This window comes from Pavona decussata, unplaced genomic scaffold (assembly GCF_977016875.1).
Source record: "Pavona decussata unplaced genomic scaffold, jaPavDecu1.1 SCAFFOLD_61, whole genome shotgun sequence".
Lineage (NCBI taxonomy): Eukaryota > Metazoa > Cnidaria > Anthozoa > Scleractinia > Agariciidae > Pavona > Pavona decussata.
In genome coordinates this window covers 2,323,659-2,349,996 of record NW_028145482.1, presented here as the reverse complement: position 1 = coordinate 2,349,996, position 26,338 = coordinate 2,323,659, and the positions used below count along the sequence as shown (strand labels likewise).

The following is a 26,338-nucleotide window of genomic DNA, read 5'->3' as shown; positions in this document are numbered from 1 at the left end:
GGAAGCACTTTGGTCATCATGCAGATATTCAAAGAAGAAATGTGTCAACACCCAAACAGTAAAAGGCATCTACCTGCTATCACTCCTGTCTGCTGGGGGACATAGCTGAAAGAAGTGGATGGTGGGTGTATTTGCAGGTGAAAATAATAGCTGTGAAGGAAAACAGGAGCTTGTAGTTGTGTTACAATGGGCAAAGTTTCTTTCAAGTTGTGTCACAACAGCTAAGAATAGTGCAAATAGTGCAAACATGGGGGAAAGTAACGGGAAGCATGTTACCCTAGGCAACACTTGAAACATGTTTAACAAGTTGTATCCAGAGATCTCTTGGTTGCACAACACATCAGTGACTTTCACCAATGAAAACACCACTTGAAAATACACGTTCGCATTACTTGTACTACTTTGCCATTACAGTCGGACCTCTATAAAGCGGCCACCCTCCATTAAGCGGCCACTTTCCAAAGTCCCAAAAAGTGCTGTATTCGATTCCTCTATTCAACGGCCAACCTCTATTAAGCGGCCAGTTTTCAAAGTCCCCAGGGTGGCCGCTTAATAGAGGTCCAACTGTATTCCAATTTGCTAAACTATCCAGTAACAGAACAGGTGGGAACAATGTTTCAGTTGAGATGGAAAATGAAACATTTTCCCGTCATCTGCTCATGTTCTCTACAAAACCTTGAATTTGGCCTTTTCACATTGTCTGCCCGAATACAGCGAAAAAATGTACCAAAATTTTTGCGCGTGCCAGGCTTTTGATTTCCTGATTAAATCCTATTGTTTTGTGAAGTTCTCGTTGCCATCACCATATCAGCTCTTTAAACTGCCTATTGCCCGGTGTAAACACTGCGCACGCTGACCAAGGGGAAAATCCATGGACTCGGGAAATTCAAAAGCACACTGACACAAAACAACCCTTGAAGATCTAACAAGGCAATATTTTATTACATTCAGAAGGAGTCTGTACATTTTAGACTTTCATCTCCTTGATCTTGGCCTTTTCAAGCTTAAGCACAGCTGCTTGTGACTTGTGGCCCATGATGCCTCCTCCCCAGTGCTTTCTGATCTCATCAAATCTCTCATTGAAGTTGGTCTTGACAGCCTCGCAGAGGTTGTTGAAGTTGTTCTTGTCCTCTGGACGAACAGCAGTGAAGCACAATGCTGTGGCTGTCTTCTTGTGAACTACCTTGCCCAACCTATGTGCACAAAATTAAACAATAAAGAGGGGATCAAATGAACGCCAATCCATCAACACCACCACAAAATGGATGTCCAATGTAGGACTGGCTGGAGGCATGAGTTAGATAGGTTAGCATGGGGGACTGTTCATCAGATGACTGTAGGGTTGGTAGTTCAAGGACAGCTAGTCTCTGCACTGCCATGCTGTTTCCTTCGACAAGAAAGTCAAAACTTCCCCGGGTGAAAAATGTGTACTGGGAACTGTGTGAGCTGCCTATGGCCAATGTTTGACTTCTGCAACTGCTTAAGTTGTGTAAATAACTGTGAGGATCTCTCTGCTATTTAATCTTTCACCCACAGTTCAAATACATGTTTCATACATTCACATTAGTTCAACTTTCCCTTTGAAACTTAAGTTTGGCAGAATGTGGGATAATGTGAATTTAAAGGAAGTGAGATGTGCTCAATTTTCTAGGTCCAACACATGAACGCATTGAGATGGACATATAAAACAGAACCATGGTTAGAATTCTGACAGCAAAGCCTGATGACATAGGATAAAACTTGATAACAGGAATCTAAATTGAGAGTCTACTGACCTGGCTTTGCCCTTCACAATGCAGTAAGGAACACCCATCTTCCTGCAAAGAGCTGGAAGCCACACCACAAGCTGCAAAATGAAATGGTTATAAACTCACTGAGTCCTTTGTTTACAATACGCATTTTAGCTGATTCTCTCTGATACAGTACTAAATAATAAGATAAAATATATCATTTCATTTAAGTTTCACTTTATTTAGCATGGGGAAACTAATTGGGGGCACTCTCCAGATCGAATTGGAATATGGAAATGTTGGAAATGGTCATAAACAGAATGAATCTTCTAAGCAAAGGAGCATAAAGAAAAAGTTCTAAAATTCTCTTAACATTTTCTTATATTGTTTATAGCTGGGGAGAGACAACCATAAGCTTAGTGTACTGAATGTCTAGCAAATAACAACAATTTTTCAAAGATGTGTAAAAGATAACCCATGATTTAGAAGGCTGAAATTGATCCCAAGCCACCAAATAACGCATAACAGTGTCACCATTAACTGGACCACTAAAGAGACAGAATAAAAATGTCCTCCTACATACACAAATGACAACACTGGGCATTCTATAGATCAAAATAAAGTGGCCAAAGTAATGAGGTAGTCATTTTATTGTGAAACTAACAAAAACAATGAACACTAGAATACTTTTAAAATGTTTAAATATTGTATTCATAAGGAAAACCAATCAGATACAAGATGAAAAAACCATAAGCTGCAACAGTAATTATTTTTGTAGCTTGACTTTGGATTGGTTAAGGGAACAATAAACATTCCAGAAATATTACTTAGTGTTTACAGTTTTCTTATTTTGACAGTAATAGGGTGGTCACAGGGCAGTGTTCCAATGTGAGACAGTACAGTTGAGCATCAACGTAAAAGGTTGAGTTGCATGAAATTGGACTTAGTTTTGCCTAACTGAAAATGAAAGTCTGTAAATTTATAGCTTACCTCAATAGGGTCAACATCATGAGCGATGACCACAAGTTGCGCTTTCTTGTTCTCCACAAGACTGGTCACATGATTGAGGCCATACTTGATAACAACTGGCTTCTTTCCTGCAGGTTCCTCCTTGCCCTCTGCTTTCTTTTCAGCCTTGGCAGTGAGACGAGCTTTCTTTTCAATCTTTGTTTCTGGGCGGTACTTGTGCATCAGCTTGAAAAGCTGGGTGGCTACAAACAAGACAAAATATAATATCTTAATCTGGCTGTGGCTCCTTCCAAAAATAAAGCAGGGAAAAAGTATACAAAGAAAGAAAGCATTTTAATGGCTCTGAAAGTTTGGTTGTTATACCACAGCCAATAAGATGTCAGATGAAACCAACAACAACAAATGATAAATACACTGAAAACATAAATCAGTAGACTCAGAACTACAGTATGTTGCCCTAACTTCACTTTATTATACCTTTGAAAAAATAATACAAAGTACATTTTAAAAATAAAACAAAAGGATCTACATACCAGTCTGTTTATCAAGTGTCTGTGTAAACTGATTGATGGAAGGAGGAACCTTCAAGCGCTGGTACAGAATAGTCTTTTGCCTTTGTAGCCTGATGTATTTTGGCCATCTGACAAATCTGCTCAAGTCACGCTTGGGCTGAATATCACCACCTTCATACCAAGAAAGAAAACCAAATAAATTCACTCAGTTGGTCAGCAAATAATGGTGCAACAAGGGAATTGAAATCACAATAAAAGAACAGATCATTTACTCGTAAGTGATTCATTTTGCCTGGCTGAAAACAATATTCTAAGCTCCCTAACAACAACAAAGTTTTCTTTGCTTATTTAGAGCTGCTTTCATGAAGCACAACAGTCCATTGAAACCATGTAAGCTGTTGTGAAAAGAATAAAGATGATGTTGATCCCAAATGGCTACTGAAAATGACTCACAAACATTGGTCCATTCAATGTTCTGTTAATTTCATTCGGCAGGAAAACAAATCTCTTGATCACAAATTTGCTTTCGTTCACCAAGAGTCCTGTACCATTGAATTTGCAATTTAGATAAATTTTCACTATCAGAAGTTCCTCACATGGCCCCAGAAAATGCTTTCTTGGACAAACAAACAGAGAAACATTCACTCTGTACTAGGATGACAGACCTAAACTTCAGAGAAAGTTTTTTCTCGTCGCTTCTTGTCAGACACCAAAGCAACTTAGAGCTAAAATTCATAAATCTCAAGTACACTAAAGCTGACCTAGAACAAGCTTGAAACTGCAGAGTGAAATAGTGTGTGACAATAGTGTGTGACATGGGCTGACTTTCAAGTTATTTTTACAAATGTCTTAGGCTCAATGTCCACTGCTCTCTCAAGTCCAGTCTTTGTTCCTCGATCCCCGAGAGAGAGGAGCGCTGGCTCAATATCCCGGACAATGGCTGGTAATCGAGCCTACAAATGTCTAGGATCTCCATTTACAAGAAAGATGAAATCATATCATTGCAAACTACCTCAGCTGTAAAAGTACTGCAGAATGATATGGTTTAAAATAGAAACATAGACATCCAAGATGTGTAATTAAAACAATGCTTGCATTTATGATCTTGCGATGTATTTAGTCTATGTCTTACCAATGCCAAAATTCCTTGGCCTCTTTTCAATGAGAGGGTTGACAACCTTCTTTGGTGCAGGTTTGGAAGTGGTGTAAGGGGCTGGAGCCACCTTCTTGACCCTCTTAACTTTAGGCTGAAAATCAAACAAAATCATACATATAGTTAAGGTGATGATAGAGGTATTTTTTTCAGTCAGAGACATACGCATACTTAGACAAAGAAAATCTGAGTTCTCCCAACAGGGGTTTGAAAAAATTCATCTATTATTTAATTTTACAATAACTGTCCAAATTCCCTCGCGCTGATTGGCTCGTAGCTATTGTCTATAAGAGTACAGACAATAAAAATGACGTCAGATGTAACGCGCGCGCTTTCTCAACGAAAAAAATAGCCAATTCCGCTCGTACTTTTTCCATGTTATTGTAAAAAACAAATCGACGGCAGTTTTCTATGGTCTATACTCTTATAGACCATAAAATGACGCCATAAAATGTCCAAAACTTGGCAGTGAAACCACTCGCCTGCGGCTCGTGGTTCCACTTGAGTTTTGAACATTTTTGACGTCATTTTATGGTCTATAAGAGTATAGACCATAGAAAACTGCCGTCGATTTGTTAATTTGCAAGCATGAAAACATTAAATCGTATTTCGTTTACAGTTAAGGTGATGTTACACAGGGCACTTTTTAATGCAATATCGTTGCATTAAAGTTGTGATCATATAACATGCCACATGACAATTTTAACAAAGCAGTCTGTTGCAGTATCACATTGCAAGTTTTTTTTATATATGTCTTAAAAAACTTGTAACTTCTTGTCACAACAAAGCAACAGAATGTTGAGTTAAAAGTTGTCTGTGCATTATATTGTCCCATGTTATGCCACCAAACAAAGCTGCATCAATCTAGTTTACTTGTATATACTTGCATTATTATTTTATCTTGACATCCAAAGTTTTCAGGGAATTGAAAAACTAAATACAGTCAACTCTCGCCTTGCGGACACCTCACTATTACGGACACCCCACTAATACGGACAGCGACTAAATTCCCGGCAAAAGTAAATTACAGGTGTCCACAATCAAGAGAGTTGACTGTATTCAAAGAAAAATATCCCATAAAAAGTAGTGTTCTAAATGTATTGTACATTAGGACCAGCCACGGTCTGGGCTAAAAGATGAGAGAAAAGGCTGCTAAGCCACAGCTTTAAATAGCATGAGTCTGCATAATGAAATCTGTTACATAAAAGTGTCAAGGAGAAACAATTAAACATTAAAAGAATTACATCTGGCTTTTTTAACATTTGGAGCAAGAAAAATTGTTTCTGTTAAACGAACGATGTGCTTTTTTCTACTGGACAAATCAACACCAAGTTATCATCGGTACAAAAAAATACGTGGATATATGTCCATGCTTATTTAAAAAACTAAAAGCCTGCATTTAGCTTCTTTCACCGACGAAAACAAACTAGCATGAATATCCACAAATTCGAACACTGGTGAAGCCGAGAAAAGTCAAAAATAACTGTTCATATTTTTTACTGAAGTGGCAGCGTGAACTTCAAAACTTAATGTAATTTACGACTTAAAATTCTTTGGACTAGTAAATAAAAGTGTGCATCGAAATATCGAATCGCGCTAGATGTACAGTAATAGTATCAACCCAAAATGAACCTTTATTCCTTACACAAATTTAAAAATACTTCGTCAGGAAGATAATTCATATATCTTTCTTTGGTTTATTGATATTAAAGATGAGAAAAAGATTAAGATGGAACAGATGGAAGGTGGGTTATATATTCCAATAAAACCTCGGCACTTACCATCTTTTTTGATGGCGGCGAAGAGGAAGCTCGCACGGGCTCTTGGGAATTTCAAATCAAGGACTCCCACAATGCAGCGCAGCTCAAGTTAAAACAAGATGGCGGACTTCTAAAGCCAAACGCTCGATCGTTGTACTTTTATTACGTTTTTTACTAACAGATGATGTCACAACCAAGCAGAATTTTACCCCAAAGTAAAGAGACTCTTCTGAAGTCCTACACCAAACGTCTGAAAGATGATGTCAAGTCAATACTGGATAACTTCACAGAAATTGTTAAATCTTCAAAGGTACAGAAATGCACATCTTTAGTTCTTGGTATTTAAGAAAGGAAAGGGAAAAGATTTCCGAACAGCTCCGGGCCCATAACACCTTAATGGCTTAGTAGGCTTAATTAATGGAACATGATGTTTTGGGTTATATTAATTTGTAGGTTAAGTTTACGCACAAAACAAAAAGCTAGTTGTAATTACATGGAGAAAGTTCCAGACTGGGTCGAAACTTTGCCTTGGGTGTAAATTCCAACCCTGGTTAGCTCAAATGGGGTTAAAAACACTCATGTAAATGCAATCAAATTTTAATCCGGTCTAAAAAGTGAACTTGGGCATGCGAAATCAATGTGACTTCACTGAAAATGTTTTATCTTGATCTTAGTTTACCTCATGTTATTTCAACTGTGCCTGGTTGAAATTCATCATATTGTAATAAAATCTCAACCCCCAATAATATTGTTCCTTCCTGTCTTTTGTGATTTTAAGGTGGACTAAATTTCCATTCTGGGCTGGAATTCATCATGTAATCAGGCCCTAAGAAGCTAATAATGTTGTTAAAGAAGTGTGTTGTTCTCAAAGGTTGAAAGTGAAACTCAAGTGGCCAGGTTAACTCAGTCAACACAGGATCAATATGAAGTTAATGTCAGAGCTGCTAATATAGTAAGTTGTTTGATTGAGTATAGTCATGAGTACGTAAATAACATTATGATTGTCTGGGTGAGTGTAATCGTGAGAAGGACTGTTTGAGGTGACATGTCTTACTTCTAAGCACTACACTCACCCAGACAATCAAAGTTTACGTACTTATGACATGACTCCTGGGTTCAAACCATTTACAGTTTCATTGAGTATTAGTCAAACATAGGTCAGGTGGTAAGACTGGATAAACCACCTTTTAGCTGTTTTTGCTTGATACCCTGCAAAAAAATAATGTCCAACAAAAAGCTTGTCAGAATCTTTTGACCTAAAAAACGAAAGGCAAAATTTTAACCAAAGCAGTGTATAAATACCATAAAAAATGTCAAAATTCAAGCTTCTCTGTTACTATTAAAACTTCAGTTTCCCTCTATAACCTGGCTTTTAGTCTTGTTATTTCAATTCAAAGCTTTATCCTGAGAATATTTTTTCTGACAATGCACCATTGTAACATAAATGATTCCAAAGAAATTTAATTTTTAGTTTTAATTTAAAAAATAAAAACTATAGTTTATGACTACCAGTATACCTCACAAAAATGATAAGAACAGCTCATTTGAGCTAGCTAAGGTAGTTTTCACCAAAAGTGTCTTCAGTTCATTGATATGTTTGATGAAATACACTCATTAAAACCTTTCCAATGGCATCTCACACATTGACATGAAGCAGAGGTATTTTTCATTTGGTAAGAATGTGTATTCTTGGCAGGAGTGTATTGATAGTTTGGCAATTTTTTCATGTGAGTTCTTCCTCACTCTACTTCTTTCTTTCTTTTCTTTTCTTTTTCTTTCTTTTTTTTTCACAGGTCAGAGCAGGGGAATCTCTAATGAAGCTGGTATCAGACATGAAGGAGTTTCTCATCTTGAATGACTTTCCATCAGTTAATACCAGCATCTCTGAACGTAGCAATGCTCTACAGGAAATCATTAACCAAACAGATCAACAACTCCTCACTTTCAAACAAGAACTGGCTTTTAATTTGTTTGAACTGGAACAATCATACTACTCCTCCAGCTACAGATAGCATATTTAAGTTATTGTGCTTCTGTACCAATAAATTATAGCATAATTTGAGTATAGTTTGATGATGTACAACATACTCCAATGCATTAGTTTTGTTTCTGTTATTTTCATACATTGTGCAAGATTCAAAAATTAGCCTTAGAAATGTAAAGGTCAATAAAGTTGGCTCAATTTTAATCATGATTTAATGATGATTTACGAGATTTTGCTGAGTCTTTGGGCACTGCATCGGCACAATCCTGTGGTTACTTCCATGGGCTGTCTTTGACATCCTCAACTTAGACATCACTGTCTGGTCATAACAAAATATCAGGCAAAAGAGGGCCATGCTCCACTTGCCCCCTCCACTAAATCTCCTCTGGGGGTGGGGGGAACAAAATGACAAGTTAAATAGGTCCGCAATTTCACATTTTGGATGCTCACAGTCGACTGCGCTTCTTGATTAGCTCCCTTAAGAGGTACTATAATGCCCACCTTCTCTACACCCCACCCTCTCATGATTTCTTCTTTAACTGTGGTCTCTTAGGAGGAACCAAAGTTGTCGCAAAGGAGGTTTTTGGAGATGCTGAGTTCATTGGCAGCTTCCCAGTGCATCCCTGGGGAACCCAAGCAATGTAACGCAAAATGATGAGTTTAAGAGGTCGGCAATTTCACATTTGGATGCTCCCAGTTGACTCAGCATATCAAGAAATTCCCTTGGACCACATTGTAATGTGAAAAAAGTGACCTAACTAAAGTTGCACTTTTAGCAGCCACCCCTCCCCCTCAGGGTTTCTAGTTTGCCTGTAGTTCCCTTGGGCAACCTATTTGGAAGGTTACTTTGCTACGCTGCACAGCAATGAGTCTTCTTTTTATCTCAAACTGGACTTACTACCAGACATTTATTACATTTGATGCTGTAACAAGTCCTGTGAAAACTTCTGTCTACCAGGCATATATCTATGGTGTTTGTATTATTTCTGTTTTGTCTTTTTTGACTCAATCCGAATCGCCCTCCATGAGCATGTTTTAAGAATTTTTTTTTTTAAATATTTGGCACGATAATTTTTTTGATGTTAGTTATTCTAGATATTTTAATAATACCTATAATTTGTATTTATTTACCTAGTTTTCTACAGTTTGTCACTAAGGGAGAAAAACGAGAGCACTGTACCGTTATAAAGTATCTAAAGCGTACAGTCTATATTTTTTCCATTTACCTTTGTGACTGGACTCGTTCTCATTCGACTTCGTTATTTGCCATTCTAATCGATAAACGTAGTTGATCTTATTGGTGAATATTCTGAAGGACGGATGGGCACATTTTTGGCGACATTCATAAATATATTGTTTAGCTAAAATTACAAGATGATTTAATAATAGAAAATCTCCCTTTCTTTGCCAGTTTCCTCTAAGTCTATATTTATTTTTTTACACTAACAAATAAAGTCCAACCAGAAACTCGTAGTATAGGAGCACGTAATAAATAAATGTTCGAGGGATTCGTTCTCTTGTTCACAGAATGTGCATAATGGTGAAGTTATAAGACCTATTTTACTGAGGAATGAATTCGTTACTAAGTATCTATTTAAAATTTTATATTGGAATTCCCGCGATTTTGTATCCACGAGGACTTAATTTGTTTATTTCGTGCCAATCTAAACATATACCTGAGTATAGATCCGCAAATTTCTTTTGCGCAGTCATAGTGCTCCCATACTTTGCTTGTATTTCCTTATAAACATTTTTCGAAACAGCTTTATCGATTCCAACGCACATGCTCTTTAAACGTAGTTGGATATGATCACTTAAAGCAAAAGATTTTCCACTTTCTGGCCCACAAGACAACAAGGAGTTTCGCCACACCATCGGCAGGGCATCAAGAGTCTGCATCAAGTAGAACACTTCCATGGGTGAGAAAATTGATTCATTTAGATTCTGTTTAATAATTACATCATTCTTGTCACTTACAAGATCTTCGAGTGTGATTATTCCTTTATTAAATACGCTATAATGAAAAATCGATGTTCCATTAATTAAAATATATTTATTATTTCATATTATTGTATTCGCTCTTGTGTTACTGTTCAAAATTTGACTGCACTCTCCCGTTGCTGCAGAATCGGCTCAGCGAAGATTTGTAAACATTCTTCGTAAAAACGAGGTAGTTTAAAAGGAAGTTTTTTAAGGTCAAATCTACAAGCCAAAACTAATTTTTCGCCAACTTGCTTTAAATAATGCGAAGGAATCATTTTCCAACTACTTTGTTGCGCCTCAGCAAATTTTTTGCAGCACACGATTCGTTGCGTCATTATAATCGATTCTAGATGCGGTGCTCTCAAGCCGCCATTTTCCTCATCACTTATCAGGACTGAGCGTTTCGCTTTATCCTTTCCTTTCCAAATAAAGTTAAACAAGAATTTGTTTACTTCTTTGATTATGTCCTTGTGTAAACACACTAAGCCAGCCCTATACATGATGACCGGGACCGCAAATGTTTTATGATTTGTATGCGTCCAAGAACCGTTAGGTTTCTCCAATTCCAAAAGTGCAACTTTTCTCTAATAGATTTTAAAATTTCTTCAAAATTAAGCTTTTTCTAAAGAACCTGATCGTACGTAAAATAAACACCTAAGATTTTTACGGCCTTTTTGACACTAATACTTCTATTTGCAGGGGTTGTTAAAGTCGCCGATATTGGATTCTTGTTTCCCAAAAACTCTATCTCCGACTTTTCATAGTTGATTTTTAGACCAGAGCACAAAGTGAAGCTGTTAACAGTGTCTAATAATACGTTGAGCGAGGTATGATTTCTCAAAAAACTGTCAAGTCGTCAGCGAATATCTCTAACTTTATCTCTTCATTATCAACTTGTATACCTTTAATTTCTTTGTTGACACGTATGTTAATAGCCAAAATTTCCAAACAAATAATAAACAAATATGGGGATTATGGATCGCCTTGTCTAACACCCTTACCAACTTCAAAGGGGGCTGTTGTGAAACCATTGTTCATCACCGTAATGGAAATGTTTTTGTAAAAGGTTTGTATCCAGCGAATCAAAGACGGACCAAAGTTAAAGATGGAAAGCACCTTAAACATGAAGCCACGATTAACCGAGTCAAAGGCTTTCTGGAAGTCTATAGCTGCTAACATTCCGTTGATTTTGTACCTTTCTGTATAATCTAAGATATCATCTATAGTTCTAACGGCATCAAGGATCGTTCTTCCTTTAACATAAGCATTTTGATTGAAATGTATTATTTTAGGCAAAACCTTCTGCAGTCTTGTGGCAGTTGCCTTAGAGCCAATCTTGGCCGATCAACGTTAATCAACGAGATTAGTTAACTCGGGTCATAAGCCAATCAGCCACGACATGAAAACATTTCAAAGTATAGTCCGTTATAGGGAGTGCCCACCGTGGACACCCAGCGACAGTTAGTCAGGGCGAAGTTAACCGCCTGCCAAATTTTGCACAGGCCAAGAAGCTAAAGGGACAAAATCCCAAAACTTAGATGTCTGGTGCCATACTTAATTTGATCAAGAAAAAGGAATCTATAAGACAAAAGCTGAAATTGTCTCCCTCGAGCCACGAGCGAAATCAGTTCCAAGGCAAAATTAAAGAAAATAGCATTTGACGGGACATTTGTGCACACCTTGTTTTGGGAATGGTTTATTTTGTAGCTTTTCTTTCACTAAATTTTATTCAAAGTATTCTTGCATTCGGAAGCAGTTAGCACGAAGAAGGTTCCCTTGCATTTTATCAAAGCTCACATGATCTTCTTCATTAAAGATTTATTATATGCATACCTTAAACTAACCGTACCACGAGCGACATCTCGTGGCTGTACAGTGTTTATTTATTTATTTATTTATTTTTAATTGTTATGGGATTTTATCACCCTCCTCCCGCGCTAAACCCCCTCGCAATGAGGTTTTTTATCCGACGATCAATTTATTAAAAGCAGTCATTAAACACAGCGCCACCCGGCCCGTGATACCGGCGGACAAAGTATAAATTAGAGAAAAAAATTCATTGCTAAAAAAACAACCAGTGAAAAGCCACAATAAACGTCAATATACAATCCCTGGATATTTCACTTCATCATGAATTGTACAACACCGTAGATGTTAAAATCATCAGAATGTTGCGAATGCCTTAAGTCAGTATCAGCCAGTGTTCGCAAACTTCACGATTTAATATCCTTGAATTATCACAGCACAATTTCTCTCTCTAGTAGCTAGTCTCAAATCTCAAGTCTCTAGTAAAATTACATTGTTTATCTGATCCTTTTGTACGTACCCACGCGCGACACACCCCTAGCAATAATTGATATGATACAAGTAACTCGATTCTATTGTCTTATCAAAATACCGGAAACGGAAGTCACATAACACAATCACTGTCACACAATATAGCTGAAATATCGCAACACACTCCCCTATTTGTTTCCGTCACGGAAGCAAATACAGTTCGAGTAAAGTTCCTAATTTCTTTCGTTAAAACCTTATATTCTGAAATCAATGTTCAAATCATAAAATCAATGTTCCTCTCTTTAACGGTCTAAACAAAACAGTATTCGTGTAAACAAAGTTTCTTAGTCGTCTTGGTCACGTTCAGCAATCTCTTGGACTCGTAGTCTAGCTGCAACTGCAGCATCTCGCCTTGGTCTGAACACGGTCGCTTCAGCATTCAAAGGAGGTCTCGCATTCAAAGGAGGTCTCTCTGCTTCTTGAGACCTGTCACAGGACAGCTCTAGCGGGTACAACTGTTGTACAGCTCGCTCCAGATGGTTCCTCCCCGCGCGCAGCTTCACAGCTCTTACGACGCCATCACGACCTGTTATGAGCTCCTCCACAATTCCAAGTTTCCACTTATTTCTATCCTTGTTTTCATCTTTGATGATGCACACATCTCCTTTCATAACTCCACAAGGGACGTCTTTATGCTTTAGGGCGTGACGTTCTCGCAGCCCACGAAGATACTCTCTTGTCCACCTGTTCCACATCGCGTCTTTGCACTTCCTCAGGTATTTCGCTCGCTGTCTGAGTTGCTGGTCTTCTTCGTGGTATGGCTCCCTTTCAGGTAGAATATTTGGCTGGGTGTAGAGCATTGAGTTTGGTGTTAAGACTGGCAACTGCGCGTCTTCTTCGACGTAGGACAGTGGACGACCGTTCAACGCTATCTCCACATCCAGTAGGACTTCTTTCAATTCGTCAAAGGTTAGGTAGGCGTTTCCGATAGTTTTCCTCATAGCTACCTTGACCAGTCCCACCATGCGCTCAAACTGGCCTCCCCACCAGGGAGCTCGGCTTAAATTGAACTTCCATGCGATCTGGTGTCGTGCTAGGTAATCGTTAAGCCTCTCGTCGTTCGTCACTTGTTTCATCCATGCTGCTGCTCCAATGAAAGTACTACCGTTGTCTGAGTAGATCGTACTTGGCCTCCCGCGCCTTGCTATTAATCCCTTTAAGCTTAGCAGGAACTCGTTGGTCTCCATGCTCCTTGCAAGGTCTAGATACAGTGCTCTGGTCAAACTGCAAGCGTACAGGATAAGGTAGGCCTTCCCTTCGCGCTTCTCGGTGGCTTTAAACTTGATTGGCCCAGCATAGTCAACCCCCACAACTTGAAAGGGAGATGATCCTTCGGTTCGATCTCGCGGCAGTAGTCCAGGGGGTGGTACTGCAAGGGCTGTTGCCTGGAATCGTTTACGTCCTGGGCATCCTTTCACGATGCGCTTCACTAGTCGCCTTAGGCGCGGGACCCAGTGCTCTTCTCGTACCTTAGCCATTGTCAACTGCGTCCCGCCGTGTAGAGTAGATTCATGAGCTTCTTCTACAAATTTCTCGGTGTAGACTGCTGTATCTGGGAGATACACGGGATAGACGCCTTGTATCCTTCCCCGACATTCAAGGAGATTCTCGTCGTTTAGCTGCAGGTTGAGCTGCAGGCGATCTCTTTCGTAGTTCTCCGATTTCGCTCCTTCCAGCTGTGCTCTCTTCTCCCAGAATCTTCTTTGATTGTTCAGTTCTTCAGTGGTCAGTGGTCCCGCTTTCCTTTCACGGGGTGGACTCCTTGAGTTACGGACAAATCGCACGACCCATCCGCTGATACGCAGCACGCGCCAGAACCCATACTTGTGTAGAACTGCATCAAGTTTATCTGCCTCATGGTCGGTAGCGAGCTTGAATATCTCTCGTACCGTCTTTGCTTCTGCCAGAGTTTCGGCTGTCACATCAACTGGCCAAGCACTTGGGTCTGAGAGCCATTTCGGACCATGCCACCAGAGGTCGTTGTCTTGTGCTACAGGGCCTCCACGACTCCCTAGGTCAGCTGGATTCTCTTTAGTGGGCACGTATCGCCACGTGATCCAATTCTTCTCTTGAATCTTTTGCACCCGGTTGTGCACAAATTGCTTGTATTCGCCTTTTCCTCTAATCCAGTGGAGCGCAACTGTACTGTCCGACCAACAGTAAACTTCTTCAACTGGGTAACCTCCCAGAGTTTCTCTTACGTTAGTGGCCAGATTTGCTGCCATGTGGCCGGCGACCAACTCCAGGCGCGGTATGGTAAGGCCCTGTTTGGCCAAACGAGCTTTAGCAGCGACAATGCCTTGTGTGATGCCTGAGGGTTGAGATACGACAGTAAACGCTCCTGCTGCTACGCCCTGTCCACTTGCATCTCCAAAGACATGTATAGATATGCTGTTGATTGGTTCCTGGTACTTGACCAGCGCCCTCTCGAATATGACTCTCTCTGGTAATCTCGATTCCCATTTGGCCCACTTCTCAGCAAGGTCAGGAGGTAGCTTCTCGTCCCACCCGACCTTAAGGTTGCAAGCGTCTCGGTAAAGTAACTTTCCACACAGCGTGAGGGGGGACGCTACTCCGAGTGGATCGTAAATCCTGGCTACCTTGGCTAGAATTCCTCTCTTAGTGTTGTCGGCTTTCTCAGCAGGCACAGCGACACTTAGCACATCTCTTCGTTTGTCCCACTTCAGCCCGAGTATCGCTCCACCTCCTCCTTCTGATGTCCCCAGCTGTTGCTTAGCAAACGTTTGTTCTCCGGCATTCTGTTCCGTTTCAGCGGATTCTAGCTCAGGCCTAGGCACGTTAGAATGCCACTTGTGCAGTTCAAACGCAGCGTCAGCGAAAATCTCTGTGGCTGCCGTCTTACTTTCTCTGGCCTTGGAAATTGAGGTTCCCCCACTGATTAGATCATCGACGTATAGGTTCTTCTTTATTTCGCTCACGATATCAGGACGCCTCTCGCTCCATGTGTCCAAGTGTTGGTCAATTACTCCCGCTAACAGGAAGGGTGAAGGGGCCAATCCGAACAGCGCTCTTGTAAAACGCAGTGTCTCGACTTCTTTCTTCTCTATGTCCTTCAACCAGTGAAACCTGAGCGCATCTCTTTCTTCAGATTTGATTCGAACTTGCAAGAAGGCCTTCTTGATGTCTCCAGTAACAGCAACTGGGTTGAATCGTCCACGAACTAACACGCTCCAAAGTTTGTTCTGCAGTGGTGGACCGGTGTTTAGGCATTCATTAAGTGATGGCGCGCCGTTCCAGGCCCGTGCGGAGGCATCGTATACAATTCTCAGCTTCGTGCTTTCTGCTGTCTCACGCACGACGCCCTTGTGCGGAATATAGAACTCTCTTCCTTCAACAGTGTTTGGGGCGCGCTCAACTATCCCTAGTGCTAACTGCTCCTGGATCACTGCGTTGTAATCGTTGAGGGTGTTGGTCTTTTCCAGTTTCCGTACAAGGCTAGCCAGTCTGCGTAGGCTCCCGTCTTTGTTAGTTGGCAAGGGAGGGTGGTCTCCTTTCCATGGGAGGCCGGTTTCGTACCACCCTTCTTCACTCCTTCGCAGCTGCTCCTTGAATTCATCATAAACCACGCTCTGATCCCCTGAAGGTGAGTCTGCCAACCCGAGAACATCCAATTTGCAGAGATCTTCATAGTCGACTCTTGACGTTTGTGTGAGGAGCATACTGGTAGTGTCGACTTCTTTGCCTGGCGAGGTGATGGTCCACCCCAACTTAGTGTAATTCGCTACGGGATCCCATTCTCCTCCTACTCGCTGAGGTTCGGTAGTACTGATTCTGGGGCACTCACTGTTCCCTAGGATGAGGTGCACGGGTAGGCGGGGTCTCTCATCGTTGTCATCCATTGAAACGCCCTTTAGGTGAGGGTGTTTCTCTACGAGCTTCTTGTACCGAGGGTTGTCTATCAGCATGAGGTGAGGTTTCTCTACTTTAGTGACTTCTGCTTCTATCTCAAAGTTTCCCTTCACTGAGTTAAGTTTGATGCGATAGACTTCCATCACTCGACTGGTCGCGCCCAGCATCATCTCAATCTTGCGCAGCCCAGAATGATGCGGTTTCGCTCTAATTCTATCGAGAAGTGCAGCTGAAGCGTAAGAACTTCCTGCTCCTGAATCTAAAAGTGCACGACATTTAATTCCTGCGACTTCCACAACAACCACTGGGTACACAACAGGACCATCGCCGATTTGCGTAGCTGTCATGGAGTTATCGGTGTTTCCTCTGTCACAGATGGAGGTGTGATGTCTTCTTTTGCAAAATCAACACGTTTTCTTGCTTCTGCATTCCGACGCCCTGTGATCATCACCAGCACAGTTAAAGCAGAGGCGCTTTCTCAGAAAGAACTTTCTTCTCTCGTTTGGATCAGGAACTTTGGTGCATTCGTGTGGCTTGTGATCAGTGCTGTCGCAATAAACACATCCACTGGCACGAGGAGGGCGCGCGTCATCTAATTGGGTGTTGAAAGCATTGGAGTCACGCCAGGGCTTGTCACTTGATCTCATTGTACACACAGGATTTCGTTCTGTCCATCCTTGCAAAGCGTAAACAAACTTCGGGAAATCCCACTCTTGCCAGTTTTCGTCCATTCGGACCAAATCGCCTCGAATCCCTGGTAGTTTGTCGATTGACATGCGAACATAACCATTAACTTCTCTTAGTTTGCCCAGTGTCTCGAGAGCTTGAACATTGAAGGAGAGCGCTTCATAAAATTGATTGATTTTCGCTGGGTTTGCGCCGCTGATTACTGGTAACCCCATTATGTTCTGGACGTATCCATTTACTATCTCTGACATTTTCCCATACTTGTCCTTAAGAATGTTCTTGGCCCGTTCATACCCCTCGCTTGAGAATGGGAGGCCAACCATCCCCGCTCTTACTTTAGGCTCTAGCAGATCCTTAAGATAAGCGAATTTCGTCACCGCCGCCATGTTGCTGCATTTATCGATTTCTGCTTCGTAAATGTTCCAAAAACGGAGCCAATCTGTATGAGTACCGTTGAACTTAGTGATAGTTAGCTTAGGTAATTTCGTGCGCACTCCCTCGCTGGGGGCGGGGCTGGCTTTAGCTTCGCTCTTTGTTGTGTAATTCTTCTTTGCTTCTTCAATTTTCTGTTCAAACTCCAGTTTTTGTTCTAGTTGCGCGCGTTCAAATCGCAGCTGCTCTTCGCGATCCCTCGCCTTAATCTCCTTCTCGCTCTCTTGTGTTTTAGTGTCTTGTTCTAATTTTAAGCTAGCCAAGCGCTCATTAATATAAGTTACGCGAGTGTCTACTTCGCCGATTTGCTTCTCAATTTCGTCGCTCCAGTCTCCGATATTTTCTTCTGAATCACTAGATTTGAACATCTCTTCGACTACTTGTAGCTTTAAAGCGTCGATCTGGTCAGCGATAGAACTAAGCGCCTCCCGATGGCGTTTGATAGTTTGTACATTTCCCGTTCCAAGGACGCTCTCCGATTTACCCAATGTAAACAACAGAAGATTACGTTTACCTTTTAAGTCTTCTTTCAGTTTCTCCATTTCCAGACGAGTCCCGTCGGAGGTGCCACTGTGTTGCGAATGCCTTAAGTCAGTATCAGCCAGTGTTCGCAAACTTCACGATTTAATATCCTTGAATTATCACAGCACAATTTCTCTCTCTAGTAGCTAGTCTCAAATCTCAAGTCTCTAGTAAAATTACATTGTTTATCTGATCCTTTTGTACGTACCCACGCGCGACACACCCCTAGCAATAATTGATATGATACAAGTAACTCGATTCTATTGTCTTATCAAAATACCGGAAACGGAAGTCACATAACACAATCACTGTCACACAATATAGCTGAAATATCGCAACAAGAAAACCAAAATTACATCCAAATTGGTATGAGAAAAAATATGTGATATATTACTTTCTCCTGAACATTTTCAGCTTTTTAGCAGCGAGGGGGTTGATTAGGGAAATACGGCAAAAAAATCGTACATTTTTCCCTTGACAATTTTAGCCTGGTGTAACGGATGTTTTGGACCTTTAGTAAGTTTGAAATGTCGGGCCCTTGTTTGACTTACAAGCGATCGCATAAATCCCGAAACAACAAAAGAAGACATGATCACGAGATGTCGTTCGTGACATGCATGTTTATCAAAAGTTACAAAAGCTAATGTGGTTTTTGGACACTAAACTTTTCACCATCTGAGTAAACAGTTTTTGTCCTCTACCGCATTAGGGCCTAAATAGTCTGCTACTAGTAAAAACCAGTAACTTAACTGTGTTTGCAAGGACCACCGCGACAAAATAAAATTACCGGATCCTGTAGTGAAGGATCTAATCAGCAAAAAAATTGTAGAACAAATGTGTATGTTTGAGGCCCTGAAGAAGAAAGGCCGTGCCTTTCGAAATATTGGAAAATACACTTCCCTGACTGTGAAATCAGTCTTGCTCTATTTTTAGATTATTTAGTCTGCTAATAGGCTATTTTCACGATGACGTTATTTTACTACCAGAATCCTCTTCGTTTTCCTTTCTTACGTAATTTTTTTTAATTTCAATAACAATATCCCTAATTTGCAAAAGAAAACAAATTGACGCCATCGTGAAAATGACCTATTAACCCCAAGGGTCGTTCAGCACGATAGTACACTCTGCTCTGTAGCTGTAGTTCAAGGAGAGTACTGTACGTGTATTTTTTATCTAGATGACCTACCTGTGTTTTGACGTATAGAATAATTTGACTGGATTTCGTCACGCACGTAAGTTATAAATGCTGTAACTAAGACATAAATATGATATTGTTACTTTTTATGCACTTTCCATGAACATCTTTCGTCTGTTATATTTCACGAACGGGAAATAAGCCTATTGCTTTTTAACTTCTTACACGGACAGTAGAATACCGATTTTTTTAATCTCCTAGGTGAACCGAATTTGGTTCGAAAAATCGGAGGTAAAAATCTGACTGAAGTAAAACCAAGAGAAACAACTTTTGGTTTGAAGAATCGGGAGTTTTGAAGAATCGAGGGTTCGAATAATCGAGATTCCATTGTAGTTTTTCTATATATCACAATTAGTCAGTCGCTAGTCATAATTCCCTGATTAGTCAGCAGACAGACTCCTCCAGTCACGAATGTCCCCAACCGTATATTCATGTTTGGGTTGATAAGAGGAAACAAAACTGTGGTGCTGTGTCGGTGGGGAGTAAAAGCGAATGTTTGGTTTTATCAACCGGGTGTTATTTGGCCACCTTCAAGCGATTCGACTGCTCAGTGAAGTTTCGAGCGGTAGCCCTTTGTCAGGGTTAAGGATGGCTCTGGAAAAGGTCAGAACAGGGGTCAGAACCTATTCAAAAGGCCAGAACATATCTAGGCAAATACACGGGAATTAGTGTGTTCACAAGGCTCAGGATCATCCCCTGAACAGAAGAGTGACACTCGGTACAGGATCGAACAGTCGCGTTAGACACGCAAGGATAAGAGAGTCAAGTGGGTGCGAAGACGTTATACAAATGTAATCAACTGAAAGATCTTCTTGGCCTTCGGTAAATGTCGTAAATGATAGCTAATATATAAAGTTATATTAGCTATCATTTACCGAGGTCGCGAAAAAAGTCAAAGTTTGTGGCTATTCCTGGGTACATTCTGTTCTTCGGTCATGTGCAAACAACAAAATTTATAACCTTTAATACGCTCCCGGGTTTTTCGCTTGCACATGCAATCTGATACTCTGCCCAGACGTTTTCTTGCTTCTTTCTCCAAAACAAGTTAAGCCGCAAAGCGGGGTAACTTCATCATCATGTAGTTTTTTGCGGACCCAGCCATTTGCTTTTGTGTCAAGATATTGTGTTTCTCGGCACAGCTACTCGTCCTTTGGTTCTACTTTATTATTGTAGCTTCTTCTAGAGCTATGCAACGCATAGACGGAAGGCCTGCTTGAATGACAGGCGCAGCACCTACTGATGTGCCACCAAATCGCTAATTTCAGAACATAACTACGTTGTTTTGACATCGTTGATTTGCAAACATTTTTAGGTCTTTTTAAGGACCATTTTGCTGCATTTTTATGTATTATATACATTGTAGGCTTCTTTGTTCCCAGTCCCACTCGCCAAATCCCAGACAGTGCCTCGAATCCCATTTTCCCAAAATCTCAGCTCCCATTTTACTCCTTCAGGGCCCTCTCTAAACAAGAAATCTCTCAGAAATTAGGCAAAGCTTAACCAGATTCTTCGGGTCATCGCTGTTGCTTGCTTTACTATTGTTCGTCATTTATAACAGAAACACCCTGCAGACGATCGATGAGTATGGATGATTGGACGGTAATAGATATATCAACAGTTTTCACTTTCCTTCTGCGTGAAGTGAACGAGGGGAAAATAGAGGAAAGCGAGTTACCGGAGGAAGAGGTCAAATTAAAGAAAGCCATACACGATGCGCGTCTGAAATGTGCATCATCTCCAAGTTATTTCATCTTGACAGTCAACATGAACGGAAAGGGTATTGTAGGTGATCGCAGGAAGCTGTTATCAATCATTATGCGCAATTTCTTTGCGTCTGTGATATTTTGCCAAGAACTTCCGGGTTGTTTCAAGAAAGAAGTAGTGGAGCAATGTGGCACTGGTGGCTATGAATTTGTTGCCAACGGCAACCAAGCAGCCGTGACGTGGCTCATGGAGGACTTTGTTGGGGAGCCTGTGAACACTACGGACACATCAATTAGAAGAATCAAGGAGAGACTGGACAAAAGAGCTGATATAGATACAAGTGAGGTACTAACACGGATTGCGATGGTTAAGTTACAAAGACGTAAAGGAGATTTTCGTTGTGCACCATTCCTAGCCGTTTCATGGCATGGGCCGCATATCAAAACTAAGACGCCGATCGCCAAAAACAAAGTGTTTGCTGGTCTTGTATGCTTCTTGCGTGAAGTTTGTAAGGAGGAGAGAATGTCTTTTATCATAGGCGGGGACTTTAACTTGAACACTCTAGAACTGGACCTCGATAAACATGTATTTTTGGAAAATTATGAGTTAACCGCTCGAGCTGAAAGCAAGTTGTTGCAAAACATACCAGGTCGTTTTAAATACATCCCTTACAAAGATAATTTTGTCTTATTTCCGTGGAAAGGAGACATTAAAGTGTCTTCAGTAAGGCCCTTTGAGTTCGAGGATGCCGAAGCACCCAGCAGTGACCTCACCGAGAAAGATCACAAGGACTTCGATCAAAGAAAGCAAAGTAATACAAGCAGGAAAGATCTTTTGGATCACGACCCCATCGTCGGTGTTCTGCATCTAGCCAAGCAAACTGGTAAGTGGATAAGCCATTTCCGATTTGTTGTAAACCTCGTTATGAAAGCAAGCCTAAGTGCAAAGCTTTGCATATGAAAATTAGTTTTGTTTGTATAATGAAAACTTTTTCACTCAGCCTCGCTTTAATATTGAGGTTAAAAGCAACTCGGAAATAGCCTTGCCCATCTTGAGATTTCAACGTGGCTTAAAATAAAATAAATAACTTTTATTTACCCTCGGCGGTGTTTATGGCACATGCAAGTGCTAGTGAGGTCGAGCATTAAACTTCATAAAGAAATAATACAAATTGAAAATAACATGGTTAAAAATCCCAACTGGCAGGAGGCAGACCAGCTGGCTATTTACAAGCGCGGCCGAGGAGTTGAACTTGGGGCTACCGAGAAACAACTCCAGCTAGCGGTCAGAGAGGGACTTGAACCCGGGACCACCGGATTTCAAGTCCGGCGCCCTAACCACTCGACCACGCTGCCTCCTACTCCTCCTGCTTGATTATATTTCTTCTATGGTAGAAATATAGTTTCCTCATTTTTTAAGCCAGCACACTTATTTATGCGCGACGTCCCGCGCCTGTTGTAAAATTACCCACCCGTCGCGACCATCAGTACGATCGTATTTTGCCGACCAGAATACCTGTTATGGGTGTACGAATTTTGCTAAATATTTAAGGCAACCGGACTCTATTGGCTTTAAGGCTGGTTGCAAACACGGAAGTTTTCCTTCACAAGTCAGTTGCAATTTTTACCTCTTCACACTAACAAGCTAGTGAAAATTGTCAGTCTAAACCACTTGTCAGGGAAACTTCTTCGTGTCGAAGCAGACTCTAATGGTTGAACGAACAGAGTTAGGAACATTCCCCTCACTTACAGACAACTAATTACAACATTTATTACACCCATTTTGAAATCACTGGTGATCCTTGCAATCTGATTGTTGCATTGGTTCTCAACAGTGCGACTTATTCACGAATCGCACCATTTATTGCTCTAAATCGCATCCTTTTTTAGCCCTTCAAAATGAATATGAAATAATAATAACCAAGATCAGTTTTGCAGATTACACATTTCTTAATCTAACACACTGTAGCACGTTTCATCTTACAGCTACATTTTATCGCTTTGTTTTTGTTTTTGTCAGTACTGTATTCTTTTTTCGATCTGGTAAACGTTCAGCTGGAGGATTTTTTTGACACCCTGTTGCTTTTTTGTTTTCAGAAAATGAAGAAAACAAGTCATTAGACAGACTGACGGAGGAGCAAAACCTTCCCGCAAATCGAGTTCAGGAACTGTCCTCTCGGATAGCGGAAAACACCCAACTAGATATTCTTGGAAAGGGAAAGCAAAAGACTTTGAGGAAGGAAGTTGCGAGTGTTCTGGTAAATTGATTAGAGTGCTTCATAACCCATCGAAGGACCCTAGCCGCCTCATGCGAAGGCGTCTCTCTCTTCCTCGAACGCAGTGCACATAGTGTTGTGGGACTGTCGCGTCCTTCCCATTACGCCCTGCGCCTCTGTTTTCCTCATCTTTCGCGAAATGCTCGCGAAATGCTCCCCAAGTTGGCTCTTGGGGGACGAATACCACGGGGCAGCACAAACTGACTCTTTCTTTTTGAAAATGGTTTTAGTACGCTCAAACGGTCGAAATGCTCCGTGCTTCTTGAATAACGAAATCAATGGCGTATGCACTTGTACTGTAGAACTATCGTACACTGCGGTCCAGGGTTAAGTACCGTAAAAAAAGTTAAAACAGGTGCTCATTTCGATAAACAATTTGTACTGGAAATGTCAGAAGGGACTTGTTGTGGGTTGAAAGAAATCAGAAAAACTACAGTCGGTATTATTTCACAATAATACGTTTATGACACAGATGAATTAGTTCTCTCTTTTTTCAGCAATAAGTAGCCTGTGTAGCAGGCGTAGTTGTGAAGGTTGGGGGGGGGGGGGGGGGGACTGGTGATCCCCTGAAAGAAATAGTAACCAATGTCCACAGCCTAATTTCTCAATAGAACCAAAAACGTAAGACCCTTTTCAGCCCAACTTGTCAAATTGCTGGTATTTTTTAAGTGGGATTTTTAAGTACAGTTTAGTGGTACAGCCTGTGAATTGAAATGATGAACGCTGTGCACAGAACTGTTGACTAAGAAATTAAGGTAATGCACACTTCTAATTGCATTTCCTGAACTTTCAATCAACAGCATTCTACTGAACATCTGGGTCACAGTGCAATGCGTATGCAACTCGCAGAATCCCCGGACCAGTTACACCTCACAGAGGAGGGGAATAAACAGTCCCGAGGTTTGTTAGATCAATGGGTGCTTTTTATTGCTCGTTAGATAATTGGTTTAGCTTTTTAGGGGCCGATTTAGCTTGATTTTCCGAGAAGAGTTTCATTCCGGTATTACGTGAGACGAGACATCAATTGTCGTTTTCAATCAACTTCCACAAAAAAAGTGCAACATTGAGTGATTTTACTCTTGCTAGTCCAGTATTGTTTTACTCAATTTTATGGGCGTAATATATTTTTATTCAATTGTAAAGAAAGAGGAATATCAATTTCTTGGTGGGCAATTCTGCCCTGAAGAGTGATGGCTCCCTAAACCGGTCTGGCCTGTTTAACAGGCTGTACGGAATAAAATCTCAGCGTGGATAACGGGTACCGCGGGATCTTGGTAAACTGAGCTAAGATTTTTCCATCGTTGACATAAGTTGATTTTATTGTGTTTTGAACAGACGACTCATGGAATAGGCTCAGCTTAATAAGCAATCTCAAGCTTGCAGCAAAGATTCACTTTTGGACAATTACGCATTCCGTAAAAACCAGAACTATTGCGAGTTTGAATGTATAATGACAGCACTAAAAGCCTTTCGCGTTGCAGTTTTTAACTTGAGACGAATATTATTGTATTTCCTTTTATGCGGTAAACAGTTTGGTAGAGAACTACCTCTTAACACGTCCTCACTTTTCCTTTAGAGAACGAAGAACCTGAATTATTAGACCTATCATGGGAGGGGATTGTGCCTTTTCAGGTAAATATTGATCCATATACTTCACAAGCCACTCAACAGCAAAATGGTCCACACTGCTGCCGCGTACTTCCTGTTTGTACTTGAAGAACTACCCCATCCTACGATAACTTTCCCTCAGTTTTTTGCCAGGTTTCCGACGCAACGATCCGTCAAAACATTTGGACGGGCGCAAGAAAAAGCGGGAATCTTCCGATCCTTGTTCCGAGGCATTTACCCATTACACCCATGCTTCGCCACTGTTCTATAGTGCTCTATCCGCTAAATTTGTTAAAAAAAGCGAAGGGAAACGAAAGAGCAAGGTTTTCTGTATGTTTCTCATTGTTTGCAAATGGATGTCTGACTTGTTTTTTTTTTATATGGTTTTAGAAATTCGGTCATTATGGTACACTGCCACGTCCCCATAAGACAGAACAATGACAACTGCTGTTTGCGGACCAAACTAATTGATTAGTTACACTCCAAACGTCTAAAACACTTGACTAGTGTCCAAGGTTAGGTGAACTGCCAATACCGTATTACTGATGCGAAGCATGAAATGATGAGCCTGGGCATTGACAAAAGAAAGACCTTTGGGCACAGAAATGTGGTTAGACGTTACGAGTTCTCTCAAAATTGAGCAGGGCGCTTTCCATTTAACCAAAAGTTTCGGTTTGGTTCAACCTGTAGTGTGTTGAAATGCAAATGGTACGCGCGGATCAAACGGAAATTCTACGGAACAAACAGGACGACCGTCGGAGGTACCACACTTTTTCTGTTCCAACTGGCTGGAAAGGGAAATTACCGGTCCATTTGCACAAAATTTCCATTTCCATCTCGTTGTCTTCTTGCGCACTCCTTGCTGTCACGTACGTTTCTTGATCGACCAATGAGATTGCAAGTTTGGAACGACTGGAAAAAAAGCCTTTCCATTTGAGACAAAAGTTTCCGAAATTTCCAACCGAAAACCCCTTGGCCCAGTTGTCCAAAGCCCAATAAAGCTAATCCTGGATTAACGTGAACTTTGATTCGAGTTTATTTTCTAACCCATGCGAATTCTTCAAAAGATTTTTGTCCCTCAGTTATGCCTTAAACTTTTCTTTACCATTAGCTTAAAATTAGCCTTTAAAAACATTCTTAAAAAACCTCGGTTATCTTTTAATCGTTAGTTAGCGTTAATCGGCTTTCGAACAACCGGGCCCTGGTTTGCTAATATTGTAGCCTTAACGATCATCTCACAGCACTCTACTTCACATTTGGGTCGCGGTGCACCGCATCCAGAACAGACAGAACTTGCTACTCAGCAGCCCCACACAGGTGAGTTTGTTATGCAGTAACCGTTATTTTGACTTTGAAAAAACCACATGACTTACCTTTAATAATGCTGTAATTAAACTGAAAGCCAACGTCTTGGTCACTCAACTCCTTGTCTTGTTGTACCTATTCTTAATCAGTGTAGCTATCATTATTTTTTGAGATCTCATAGCTTTTGTTTTAGAGAGCAAAGAGCTGAGGCCTGCAGACAGTTGGAGGAAGAAGCTTGAGCCTATTCCGGTAAATCGATACCTTTCCCCTTCCCCTCGCGACTTCGCTGCTTGTTCGCCCAACATCCCGCCA

At 40.9% G+C, this 26,338-nt stretch overlaps 6 protein-coding genes across 6 annotated transcripts; 3 read left to right on the top strand and 3 right to left on the bottom strand.

Moving 5' to 3' along the window:
* Positions 1–914: 914 nt before the first annotated feature.
* Positions 915–6,179, bottom strand: LOC146479058 (large ribosomal subunit protein eL8-like). Its single transcript, XM_085111336.1, has 6 exons — positions 6,146–6,179; positions 4,344–4,458; positions 3,233–3,382; positions 2,721–2,941; positions 1,776–1,846; positions 915–1,193 (listed from the first exon to the last, which is right to left on the bottom strand). The coding sequence occupies exons 1-6, from the start codon at positions 6,146–6,148 to the stop codon at positions 968–970; spliced, it is 786 nt and encodes a 261-aa protein (XP_084967462.1). The 5' UTR covers positions 6,149–6,179; the 3' UTR covers positions 915–967.
* Positions 6,180–6,218: 39 nt separating this feature from the next.
* LOC146479057 (mediator of RNA polymerase II transcription subunit 22-like) lies at positions 6,219–8,318 on the top strand. Its single transcript, XM_085111337.1, has 3 exons — positions 6,219–6,434; positions 6,996–7,076; positions 7,918–8,318. Exons 1-3 carry the CDS (start codon positions 6,306–6,308, stop codon positions 8,134–8,136), a joined length of 429 nt encoding a protein of 142 aa, XP_084967463.1. The 5' UTR covers positions 6,219–6,305; the 3' UTR covers positions 8,137–8,318.
* Positions 8,319–12,294: 3,976 nt separating this feature from the next.
* On the bottom strand, positions 12,295–16,645 carry LOC146479056 (uncharacterized). The gene has a single exon (XM_085111319.1). The coding sequence runs from the start codon at positions 16,643–16,645 to the stop codon at positions 12,713–12,715; it is 3,933 nt and encodes a 1,310-aa protein (XP_084967445.1). The 3' UTR covers positions 12,295–12,712.
* Positions 16,646–16,702: 57 nt separating this feature from the next.
* On the bottom strand, positions 16,703–18,274 carry LOC146479055 (uncharacterized). The gene has a single exon (XM_085111320.1). The coding sequence runs from the start codon at positions 17,957–17,959 to the stop codon at positions 16,703–16,705; it is 1,257 nt and encodes a 418-aa protein (XP_084967446.1). The 5' UTR covers positions 17,960–18,274.
* Positions 18,275–20,588: 2,314 nt separating this feature from the next.
* On the top strand, positions 20,589–21,848 carry LOC146479054 (uncharacterized). Its single transcript, XM_085111152.1, has one exon. It carries the CDS (start codon positions 20,713–20,715, stop codon positions 21,796–21,798), a length of 1,086 nt encoding a protein of 361 aa, XP_084967278.1. The 5' UTR covers positions 20,589–20,712; the 3' UTR covers positions 21,799–21,848.
* A 102-nt stretch (positions 21,849–21,950) lies between these two features.
* On the top strand, positions 21,951–24,829 carry LOC146479053 (uncharacterized). The gene is made up of 4 exons (XM_085111115.1): positions 21,951–21,969; positions 22,935–23,095; positions 23,914–24,013; positions 24,690–24,829. The coding sequence occupies exons 1-4, from the start codon at positions 21,951–21,953 to the stop codon at positions 24,827–24,829; spliced, it is 420 nt and encodes a 139-aa protein (XP_084967241.1).
* Positions 24,830–26,338: the final 1,509 nt, after the last annotated feature.